This window comes from Oreochromis aureus, linkage group 3 (assembly GCF_013358895.1).
Source record: "Oreochromis aureus strain Israel breed Guangdong linkage group 3, ZZ_aureus, whole genome shotgun sequence".
Lineage (NCBI taxonomy): Eukaryota > Metazoa > Chordata > Actinopteri > Cichliformes > Cichlidae > Oreochromis > Oreochromis aureus.
Window position 1 is genome coordinate 120,574,527 of NC_052944.1, and position 12,080 is coordinate 120,586,606.

The 12,080-nt window shown below is 41.9% G+C and overlaps 1 protein-coding gene across 1 annotated transcript in view; it reads left to right on the forward strand.

Annotated features, from left to right (window-relative positions):
- The window catches only part of LOC120435193 (NACHT, LRR and PYD domains-containing protein 12-like), a gene marked incomplete at its 5' end in the record, with an annotated part of 247,265 nt that overhangs the window by 198,153 nt on the left and 37,032 nt on the right, over positions 1–12,080 (forward strand). The window contains 2 exons of the mRNA XM_039604263.1: positions 2,307–2,453; positions 3,019–3,192. Of these exons, the coding sequence (XP_039460197.1) occupies positions 2,307–2,453; positions 3,019–3,192 (321 nt within the window). The remainder of the gene's footprint in view (positions 1–2,306; positions 2,454–3,018; positions 3,193–12,080) is intronic.

Consider the following 12,080-nt stretch of genomic DNA (forward strand, 5'->3'; position numbering starts at 1 on the left):
CATTTAACCTATTTATCTGGCTTAACAGCTCTAGGGGTATTTGAACCTTGTCCTGTCTTTCTGCCAAGGCAGCTAAAGTCCGGTTAAGAGCAAAGAACAGTTCAGAATAAATGTTTTGTGATAGGCAGATTTGAGAATGAGCAATGTTTGACTGTTTGGATCTCACCGGACTCCACACCCGAACTTTGAAAGCTATTTTGCGAAAGAGTTTCACTAGGTGCTAATCGGGCGAGAGCTAAATTGAGCAATTCTAAAGGATCATTATCATTGATCGCAGCAGGGTGCTCACTGCTTTGTGAAAATGTATTTTGAGATTGATTGATATTTGGGTTTAACATAGCTAGAGCTAGGTTTATGGCTAAAAATGGGTCACTAATATCCTGTTCCTGGTTATCCATTATTCACGCAGAAGAATGTAAAAGGAGAATGTTTAAAAACCAAACAGCTTATTTATTTCTTATTTGATCAAGGACATTAATTCAACAACGAAACATACTGCTCAAAGAGCCAGAGAAACAAGCTGCTGTTGGCTATGCCTTGTCCTTGTCCTCTTCTTGGTCCTTGCGCTCACAGTATTGAATGCGCTGAGGCGTTTAATGCCTACACCTAACAATTAGAAGGTAAAAAGAAAAAAGTGAGTTATGGTAAATACAAAGGATAGTTTAACAATTGAGAATTATTAGAACGTAGAGGGACTGACCGTGTCTGGCTCGCAAGAGCAAGCGCGGGGGCTTTCGAGTGCGAGACGGTGGAGAAGACACGCTGGTCGGGGTGCTTGCCGGATGGAGCATGGAGCCCTAGGGAACAACGGGTCGGACGGCCTAGCTCGGTCAACAAATCATGTCTGTCGCTGTCGGACAGCAAAAAATGCAAAAAACAGGACAGGAAGATTAACACTTACCTATTGATATGCACAGAAGGAAAGCGACGCCAGTTGTTGATCCAGCTAGAGACAGGAGTGTTGTGTGAGCTCCCAAGCAGTCCGAGTGATGCCAGTTGTTGATCAGGCTGGAGACAGGAGTGTTGTAGGAGCGCGGTGCAAGTCTAAACCTCAGCGGGAGATCATAAAAATTGGACCTGTAGCCGATTGGCTAGCTGGAGACAGGAGTGTTGTGTGAGCTCCCAAGCAGTCTGGAAGCGGAGTTGGTCTCGGGCGCAAAGTTTCAAAAAGAGGTAAAAATCATTCGGGAGCTGAGACGGGGCAAGTAAAACAGACAATTGAGGCTGTGCGCTAGATGTGAGAAGAGGGGTGTGGTGTACAAAGACTAAGGTTTTTTTTAGGGATTTTTCCCTGTTAACACACACAAGGTTTTGGGGATAGAGGGAAGTCCCTAACAAGGTATGGTATGGTATTGGTGTATGGTATGGTATTGTATGGTATTGGGGTTAGGAGGTATTGGGGTTGCGAGTTCGGACGAAGATGGAGGGTTTTTTCAGGAGTTTTTCCTGATAACTTGTCTAGCATTTTGGGGGGGGCGTCGGGATCATGAGAGTTTCTGACTCAGACTTTGATTCTGAATTACCTAGTTTGGATTAAACAAATGCAAATAAATTAAAATAAAGTTTTCCACCGGGGCATGCAACCTGTATCTCTCACCATACTGAGCGTTACAAAAGAAAAGCACAAGTTTAACTAAGCACTTCACTATGGTTTAACACATTTTCAGACACACACACAGGTGCGTGCAGGGCCGCGCACACACACACAGGCGCGGGCGCGCACATGAGCACACATGCCCTGGACCACAGCAGATGGCATTTTTGGCGATAAAATAGTAAAAACTTTTTTGGGGCTTGAAAATTAGAAAAATGCTATTGATGATAAAAATTGTATATATATAATAATCAGATTTTTTTTAAATTAAAGAGTTATGAAATATAATTTTATTAATATCATTTTGTTTATTAATATCATATTTTTATGACTGTCATATGTTTTATTACCCCCTTTATTACTTCCTACGTCATAAATCATTTTTATTGGGGTCATAAATCACTCGTTTGACATAAGGGGGGTAATATCCCTCCATATGAAGCCAAAATCACACACTGGCATGCAATTCAAATTGGAGATGGTTGAGTAGAAAGCCAATGATAATTTGAGATGCAGACACCCGAACAGCCGTGTATGGATGTGCCAGCAGGTACTAAACCAGTGTCAGTAAATCTACCAGCTCTTCATTGTTTATGTTTTCCAGTATGTTTTCAAATTTCAGGTTAGTTAGTCAACCTTAAACAGTAATGCTGACCGCAAATCGTTTTTTTTCCTTTTGCGTTAGGCTGAGTGTGCCTCATCTCTCCGAGAGAGGCTGTGAAGCTCTGTCCTCAGTTCTCAGCTCCCAGTCTTCTAGTCTGAGAGAGTTGGACCTGAGTGTCAACAACCTGCAGGATTCAGGAGTGAATCTTCTTTCTGCCGGACTGACAATTCCACACTGTAAACTGAATACGCTGAAGTGAGATTAAGTGATGTTGTGTTTTTCATCAAATTAGTAGATTTAACTAATAAAAATGTTCTACTCAATTAAATAAAGGAAGATAATAAATACATTTTAATCAAAGTATAACATCATGTCAGTTTATTATTTACTTTTAATTAATTAATTACTTTTTGATCAATGTGAGCTGCTTTGGTGTTAATGCCCTGCCCTCACTGCCCGGCACATGGAGCCCAGTTGGCATTTGCCCTAGAATACCAGCATTGATCGTTCACTCTACTGATTACCATTTTTGTTAGTGTATTTTTGTTAACGGTTTATTTAAGCTATTAAAGGTAACTTGTTGTTGTAAGAAATTAAGAATTCCTGAAAAAAATTAGTACCATTTTGATATTTTCTTCTTCTTTTGATCAGTGTATTTTAACCAGTGTCTGTCAGTGTCATTCGTTTGTTGTATCTTAGTAAGGAATGTAGGATTCCTGTAGAAACAGGATTACATATTGCTAAATCTAACAACACTTCAGTGCACCCTCACTATATTTTAACAACAGTATTTGTTTAATGTTTATCTTTCATTTTTCAGACTGAGTCACTGTCAGTTCTCAGAGAGAGGCCATGAAGCTCTGTTCTCAGTCTTCAGCTCTCAGTCCTCTAGTCTGAGAGAGCTGGACCTAAGTAACTCTGACCTGCAGGATTCAGGAGTGAGGCTTCTATCTGCTGGGGTGAAGAGTCCACATTGTAAAATGGAAACTCTCAGGTCAGGATTTAAAAATTCATTTCAAACCTGATTTATATTATTGCATAAACAGTAACTATATAAAAATGTCTGAATGTAAATCATTGATTAGTGATATTTGTTCACCTTATGTTTTCATTTGCATTGAAATGTTCAATCTGTATGGAATGCCGGGACTGACATAAGGAATTAATTAAATACACCATTAAATAATTAATAAAATGTGACAATAATTAATTAAAATTGGAAATAATTAATTTAATAAATATTTCTGACACATTTAATTAATTTTTTAACGGTGTATTTAATTTATTCATTTTGGCACTTTTGTCCCCTTCAGCCCCCCCCCCCATGAAATAATTTTATCTGTCAACCTCACCCATCAAATTCAGGGGGCGGGATTAACGCTGATCGAGTCAAAACCATTGCTTTGGCCTGGTGGCCATTGTTTTTAGAAGGCGTGTCTGCACACCAACAACTGGCATGTGGAAACTAACAGAACTGTACTTTGAAAAACCCTGTTTATGTGTTAGTTTTAATATTTTTAGCCGAGAATGTAGTGGCTTAATATTCAGATATCTGGTCGGTTTGTCAAGATAGAGCTTCTTTGCAAAAGTGCTTCGATGATTTTGGAGATGTCTGCCCAGCCCAGTCTCACGGCAAAGCGTGGCATAGACCCGCTTCCCTCGCAAGCAATCGAGCTGTTATTACCGCCAACAAAGCGCAGGTCCGGGTACACAGCTGTCATAACCCCCGACTTCACTGACTTCATTTACTGAGATTATATTTATCGTGTTTTTATTTCCTGATGTTCATGTGTGTCATACGTGTTTCAGTGGTCAATTCTGAATTATAACTAATATTAAAAACATGTTTAAGGAGGAGAGAGAGCAAATAAATCCGATTAACATCTGATCTTTGTGTTTTTTGTTCAATAATCAGTGTGACCTGTGTATATACACATAAACTTTATTAAAAGAGATAACATTGGTTTTTCCATCATGTAGTAACTGCTAGGTTTAACTATACAAAGGTCGTTAGACACATACAGACTTCATGATGTCTGGCTAATATTTTTATTGTGAATATCAATCATGAGGGTAAACGGCCCTGTACACCACGGAGCGAGGTCAGTATATCCACGATATCTTCAGCTCTGAGTTAACACGGAGTTTCCCAGCTGGATCACATGAAAGTGTCGGCAGCATCAAACTAATTTAATCGTCATCTACGAATAATTCACGGGTCATATCAATATTACTTCACAGAAAATCATCCTTATTACTGCCAGCTATTCCAGAGATGTGAAAATCTACAACATAAAGAACACAAAAATATAGCAATCTACAGCAACACTGTAACAGAGATAAACCCTTCAGTTTGTCACAGATCAAAGTGGAATGAAAGTGATTGGTTGAACAGGTGTTCGTGATCTGTGTTATCTGCATTTTCATCAGCTTAAGAGACTCAGCAGCAAATTAGAATAACATTTATACATTTAATAAATCACCAAATTAATACACGCAAGAAACGATCAAACCTGTTCTGACAATTTGAGTTTGTATTCCGTCAGCTGCAGACTTGCTGCTGTTTAAATGTTTGAGCGCGAAGATTAGATAGAAAACAAACGTCAAATATAGACTCAGTCTACGTACACATTTGATATGAGGCCAGCATGTGTAGTGGCTGTGTCCTGTTTTAAGATCATATATGTAAAATTGTTGCCTGACCTGCGTCGATCCAGCCGCTCAGAGTCCATGGTTACCATGGTTACTGCATAAGCAGCTGTAATTTAAACAGCTGGCACTGAGGAAACTTTCGTAAGCTCAGAGGGGATCGCTGTGGCAGCACCAAAATTGTGGAATGAGTTGCCTTTACATATTAGACAGGCACCTTCCTTATCTGTCGTTAAATCACGTTTTAAAAGATATTTATTTATTTGGCTTTCAGCACAGCAGGACTTGTTGATGTCTCTTAATATGTTAAGACACAATATTCTTATTAATTATATTATTTTTAATTTTAAGATATTTTATTTGTAATTTAAACTGTTTTCTCTCTGTTTTATATTTGTAGCACTTTGGCCAACATTGTTGGATGTAAAGTGCGTTATAAATAAAGATGCAAAGCTATGCTACCATCTGAGCTCTCCATCACCCGAGAGAGATGACAAAATACAGGCAAAATTACAGCATGAAACCAGCTTTTCTCCTCTCAAACGTTCAGTCACAGACCTGCAACAGAAACAAGAATCAAAGATTCAAATGAGAATGTAGAGCATTAACTTACTTATGTACACAAAAATGCAGGGGACGTGTTCAAAGGCAGACGTCTAGCAGCAGCCATCATATTTCTTGCACTATCTGTACCGAGTGTGCTGACTTTATTTCAAATGTCCCACTGCTGTGCAACATGAATCAAATGTTTTTCACGTTTCAGTCAAATTTTTCTGTTTTCATTACAGTCAGAGCATGTGAACGCAGCTCCCACCCTTCATTAATATCAGGTACTGTAACTCCCAGGTAACCATGGTTACCCAGCCACGTCCAGTAGTCTCCAGAGAGACCAACAGCTGGTGCACGTTGTAACACCGTGGCTTTCGTAGTCTCTCCTTTTTCTTGGGGGAGGGGACTTGCCCGGTACTAATTACCTTGAAATCATCCAGCTGTCATCCCTACCAACCCTGATAAGAAGTAACCTTGAGTAGCCTTAAAGGACAAATCTTTGTCAGTTCCACCTGTTAAAGGTAGCTCCACTATTGATGGGGTCACTTGTTATTTCCGGGATAAGTTTAGTAGCATTATTATTATTATTATTGTTATTATTATTATAATCATTATTGTTATTATTGTTATTATTATTATTAAGGCCGGGGTAACCTGCAAGAGCTGTTTGCATAAAGAATAATACTCAGACTTTTAGGTTTTATCGTTTCACAAAAGGTTTAGAAGTGAATGTCCACAATTTAATTGTACTTTAACCTATTAAGCCCCAAAGAAGTTTTCTGAGCTTCCTGCTCGAAAATGAAATGCCCAAAATAAACATAGTATTTCTCTGCAATTACAAACTCTGTGTGAACGATCTTGGTATCAAAATTAAGCTAACACTTGTGAGATTTCATCAGAGGTATAAATATCGCATCAGATATCACTGTTTCAAAGTTACTGAGACTATAACCCATTTAAAAATATACTTCAGTTCACATTTTATTTCGGAAATTCAGTAACCAGTACTGTTAATACATAAATATCTAGACGTTTTACAGGAAGGCCGATTTTGGCACACATTGCACAGATTGGACACCATATATCAGTCAAATTGTTTAGGTATTAAAGATCAGAAATTATTTTATTTCATTAACAGGCCTAAAAATGCTTGTTTTTTTATATATATTTTTGAAGAATTAACCACACTATCTGCAGAGCATTGTGCCATCAGAAACTGAATTTGAATAAGTTAAATTTAAATTTGAATTGCTCAGATTGAATAAAAGCTTCTAAAACTGAATTTGAATTGGCCTAATTTGAAATCCAATGTATTGGTTTGAAAATGATCGTCACTAAATTGAAACTGAATTTTATATTTTGAAAATGAATTCATTTAATTTGAAATTGTGTTCCATCCTTTTTTAAATTTAGCTATTGAATACTTTCTTCTTCCTTCTCTCACCCCAACCGGTAGTAGCAGATGGCCCCGCCCCTCCCTGAGCCTGGGTCTGCCGGAGGTTTCTTCCTGTTAAAAGGGAGTTTTTCCTTCCCACTGTCGCCAAAGTGCTTGCTCATAGGGGGTCATATGATTGTTGGGGTTTTCTCTGTATCTATTGTTGTACGATCTACTGTACAATATAAAGCACCTTGAGGCAACTGTTGTTGTGATTTGGCGCTATATAAATAAAATTGATATGAACTGAATTGAAAGCTTTCAGTTTCACTGCTCACCATTCAATTTCAGTTCTTAAATTCAGTTTTTTGGGTCATGCATCTGGGTCCTTCATGAAAGCCCAGAATAATCAAGTAATAGAGCTATGTTGCGTCATTTGAACAAATGATGGCCTAACAGTAACTGTTATGCTTATTGTAGCTGTTAGCTAAAAACACTAATTTAGCTTAGTTTGCTCTGAGTTCAGCTTTGACAAACATGTTCGACTGTTTCCATTAAAATTGCACATTTGTCATCTTGGACTCTCTCAGAGCCCAGCATGTTTGCAGAGACACCTACAGTTGGGAATTGTACAAATGAAAGTCCAAACCATTGTATTTTAGCTTTATTTATATCTTACACAGCAAATTTTAAATTCATTCAAATTCAGTTTTAAGAGCTTTTCTTCAAATTAAGCAATTCACATTCTAATTTAACTTATTCAAATTCAGTTTGTGATGGCACAAAGTTCTGCCCATACCACACTATCACATGGGCTTTTTCTGCCATGTGCATGGAGCGTTTAATTGGCCTCTGGCCCTTTAAACTTTGAGGGACTGTAGCTTTGGTTACTTTTGGCCAGTTTACATGATTGACCCTTTTTAATCGTTTGATCCAATAGAATCACAGTAACAATGCTACGTTCACGTCACTTCAACCAATCAGAAGTTGGCAGTTGTTGACGGATGTGGCTATGATGCAGCTAGTTAGCCGTGGTAGCTGCTGATAATCACGATGCTATCGGGTCCTTGCAAAAATATAACGGAGGAAATCGGGACGGTAAGCCAGTTTCTGTCTTAGCGCATTTGCGCCGCTATGTGTTTTTGTGGTCTTTGTAATTAAAGACTTTGTATTAAAGAAATCCAGCAGGAGCAAAGCAAAATCAAATGATAAAAATCACAAAAACTAATTAAATGACTTTGATTATCTAACTAACCTACTCTGAGCTAATGCTGATTTAGTGGTGAGAAAAGGTTGGAGGTAAGATGAGCACAGTCAGGCCTAAAGATGCTCTTATCCCCATAATCTGTGTAGCTTTCACCCACATCCTGCACCACACACACACATCCAAGGTCAGACTCCTTACAAAGTGAGGCTGTTATTAGAATCACTGTTATTCTATTTTCTGATTCATTATAGTGGTTAACTTCAACATATTTATCTTTGTTTCTATTCAACATGCCAGTATTGAGACACTGAGCATAATGAACCCTCAGTATAAGTTATATAAGTTGTGGTAACTGGAACATATTTATGTTTAATATGTTGGTAACCCGTTCAAGTGTTACGCCTGTTGTTGCTGTTGCGTTGTGTTCTGGCGTGAAAGTAAGAGGCAGGAGACAGTACTGGGTCTTTGGCTCTTTACTGCACATCTGCAACACAGAAATACGAGTCTGATCTGTGTGTGTCACAGGCCTGCCAGTACACCTCTCCTCCGGCCATGCTGAAAGGAGCTGTGCCTGCAGCTTCATTAATACTACAATAATAAATCAAATACAACAAATTGTTTTAAAACCTTAACGTAAGCTCTCAAAAACAAAAAGCACAAAATAAATAATATGTCACTGAAAAATCATCATCAAATTCACAGGTATTTAACACATATGTTACATTCACCCCCCCTGAATTTCACCAAAATCACTACACATCTGAATGGTACTGCAATACCAAGAGGCACAACGATGCTGAACTACCATCACCTCCGGACCAGGCAACCCAAGGATCTTATCCCATAGTTCAGTTAAAAAACTATCCGTAAAACGGATTAAAAGAAGTTGGATAGGTTGATCAGGCCTCCAACCCTTTCAGAACACAAAGGTGCAGCCTACACCTCATCAAACGTGGTCCCATTAAACACGCACAGTGAGTGCATCATGATGCCTCAAGGAAATACACATTCATAATACGCAATGGGATGACCAAAAAACAGTCTATGTCAGAGGCCGAGCCTCCCGTGGCGGTAGCAGGCCCCATGTAATAGGCTTCTGGACCATGTTTTCTATCAGCCTGTTTACTGACTTTACCACCCGACCTGCTCTGGTAACCGCTCTGGCTCGAACATTGGCACGGTCAGGGTCATGTCTTGGCAAGTTGGATGGCTGCCCAGGATACGGCCGACCAGAGGTCTGATTCATGTCTGAGCCAAAAACAGGAACAGCCTGCGGATCAGCAGCGTCCCCATGACAGGCACCTGGAGCAGAAACTGTGCCAGACTGTGTCACATCAGAGGTAGCGGAAGAATCAACCGGAGTAGGAAGAGCAAAGTGCTGGGTCTGACCAGAAGGGCTTGCTGAAGTGTGAGTTGTGCAAGTCTGAGAGTCAGGTAAGGCATTGTCCACGTCCGCACCATCACATGAACCATGCTGACGATCCGTGGACCGTGAGGCATGCTCTCCTGCCACTGAATCCACATCCACCCCATGGCTCAAATCCGAAAGGACCCACAAGGAAGTTCTTGCTGCGGTAGACTCTGTCTCTAGACTGCCAGGGTCCTCCAGATCCCCACAAGCACTGAGATCCCCCTCACTGGAGAAAACGTCCAGGGACTGACTTCCCAATGAATCCTGAACAGGAAGGAAACTCACGTCCAACAAAAGGTTTCTGTGTACAACCTTATTCTGGCCTGAAGAGTCACTGATCCTGTAAATGTGGGTCCTGGGATGCCTCTCCACAACCGTATAAACCCGAGGCTCCCACTTGTCTGCAAGCTTCTTCTTGCCCCGCTCGCCTTTATTGGCAAGCAGCACGCGATCCCCAACATTCAGAGACACACCCTTGATTTTCTTATTGTATTGACGAGCCTGATGCTCCTGCTCATTGCTGGTGTGCTCCTGGGCGATTCTGGCAGCCTCAGACAAGTATGACAGAAGAAGCTTGGAGTAGCTGTCAAAGTCTACCACAATGGGATCATGCAAAACAGACTTGAACATAACGTCGACCGGTAGTCGTGGGACACGGCCGAACATCAAGTAGAATGGGGCATATCCAGTAGTCTCGTGAACAGTTGCGTTATAAGCAAAGGTCAATGTCTGAATCTGCTGCGGCCATTCCTGTTTGGCTCTGAGAGGGAGAGCTCGCAGCATATTGCCAAGTGTGCGGTTGAACCGCTCTGTGCCACCATTGCCCATAGGGTGATAAGCAGTAGTGTGAGACTTGGCAACGCCCGAAATCTGCAGGAGCTCAGACAACAATTCACTCTCAAAGCTGGGACCTTGGTCGGAGTGAATACGCTCAGGGAAACCATATACACAAAAAACAAAGTCCCACAACTTTCTGGCAACCTGCTTGGCAGTCTGATTCTTGCACGGGAAAGCAAAGGCCATCTTCGTGAAGTGGTCAGTTGCCACAAGCACATCAACAGAGCGCTTCTTTCTGTCCTCTGCTGACCAAAAGTCAATGCAGGTGAGCTCCATGGGAGCAGAGGTCTTAATGCTCTCTAATGGGGCTCGTGCTGCAGGCTCTGGAGTCTTGGCGAGTATGCACCTTCCACAGCACCGAACATGCTCCTTCACATCCCTCTCCATATTGGGCCAGAAAAAACGTTGCCTTGCTAGGTGGAGCGTCCGAACTTGACCCTGGTGCCCTGCCAAATCGTGGACACCTTTCAAGGCCTGCGCCCGTAAATTCGCTGGCAACACCAACTGGAGTCTCTTTGTTTTGCTCACAGGGTCTCTCGTCTCCCTGTAGAGAATGCCATCCCGAACCTTGAACCTCTCCCAGTGCTTCAATAAGGCCAGTGCCCTGGAATCCATATCTTGTCTCTCATGCCTGGAAGGGCGCCTCCTGCGGACTATGAGTGGCAGGACAGCGGAGATGACAGGATCTTGAAGTTGGTGGTCCTCCAGCTCATGCAAGGTAAGTGATGGCAGTACATCGTTGCCAACTGGTTGCAACTGCTGAACAAGGTGGAGAAGGGAGACAGCTCTATTCTCCGCAGCGGTTTCCCAGTAATCATGGTGAACCAAGGTAGCCTTGACTTCCAACAAACTGTAGGAATCTTCTGAGGTCAGAGCTGGAGCAGGTTGTTGGGCAACCTGAAGATTTTGGACACCAAACCTGAAAGCGTCCTGCACCTCATGAGCTGCCGCACCTTCTGCATTACGCACCAAGTGCTCGTAGGGCTCCTGAAGCAAGCGGCCACCAATAGAATAGGTGAAGGGGTCATGACTGAGTGCATCCGCTACAACATTCTTTCGACCTGGGATGTACCTCAAATCAAAGTTGTAGGATGACAGCTTGGCCACCCACCTTTGTTCATAAGCGTCCAGCTTGGGCTTGGTCAATATATGAACGAGCGGGTTGTTGTCAGTCCACACTGTGAACTCGTGCCCCTTCAACCAGTGGCTGAACTTTTCAGAGATGCTCCACTTCAGGGCCATGAACTCTAGGCGATGGGCTGGGTATCTCTGCTGTGACCTGCTTAACGCTTTGCTCGCGAAAGCAATAGGGCATGCCTTATCCCCGTCGATAGGCAATTGTGATAAAACCGCTCCCAGTCCATCCAGAGAAGCATCCACAGACAAAATGAACGGTCGTGAAAAGTCAGGATGAGCCAACATGGCACAGTTAAGGAGGTCGTCCTTCAGTTTATGAAAGGCCTTGTCACACGCAGGGCTCCAATCTGCAGCAGTCAACTTCCTGAACATGCCAGCACCCCTCCCAGCCTGACTAGTCCGTCCCTTCCTCTTCTGGCCAGCTGTCAGAGCAAACAGAGGCTTGGCAATGGCTGAGCAACCAGGAATGAAGCACTGATAGAAAAAGACCATCCCTAAAAAGGACTTAATCCTTTTCACAGAAGGAGTGCAACCATCCTTCTCCATCAGAGCCTCCTTTGGCATCTTGGAAATCACTTCCACCTTAGCAGGGTCCACAGCGACTCCGGTCTGGTCGATGACATGACCAAGAAACTTGACTGACTTCCGCAGCAGATGACACTTCTTTGGACTCAGCTTGAGATTGTTGTCTCTCAACCTTTGAAAAACAGCTCTGAG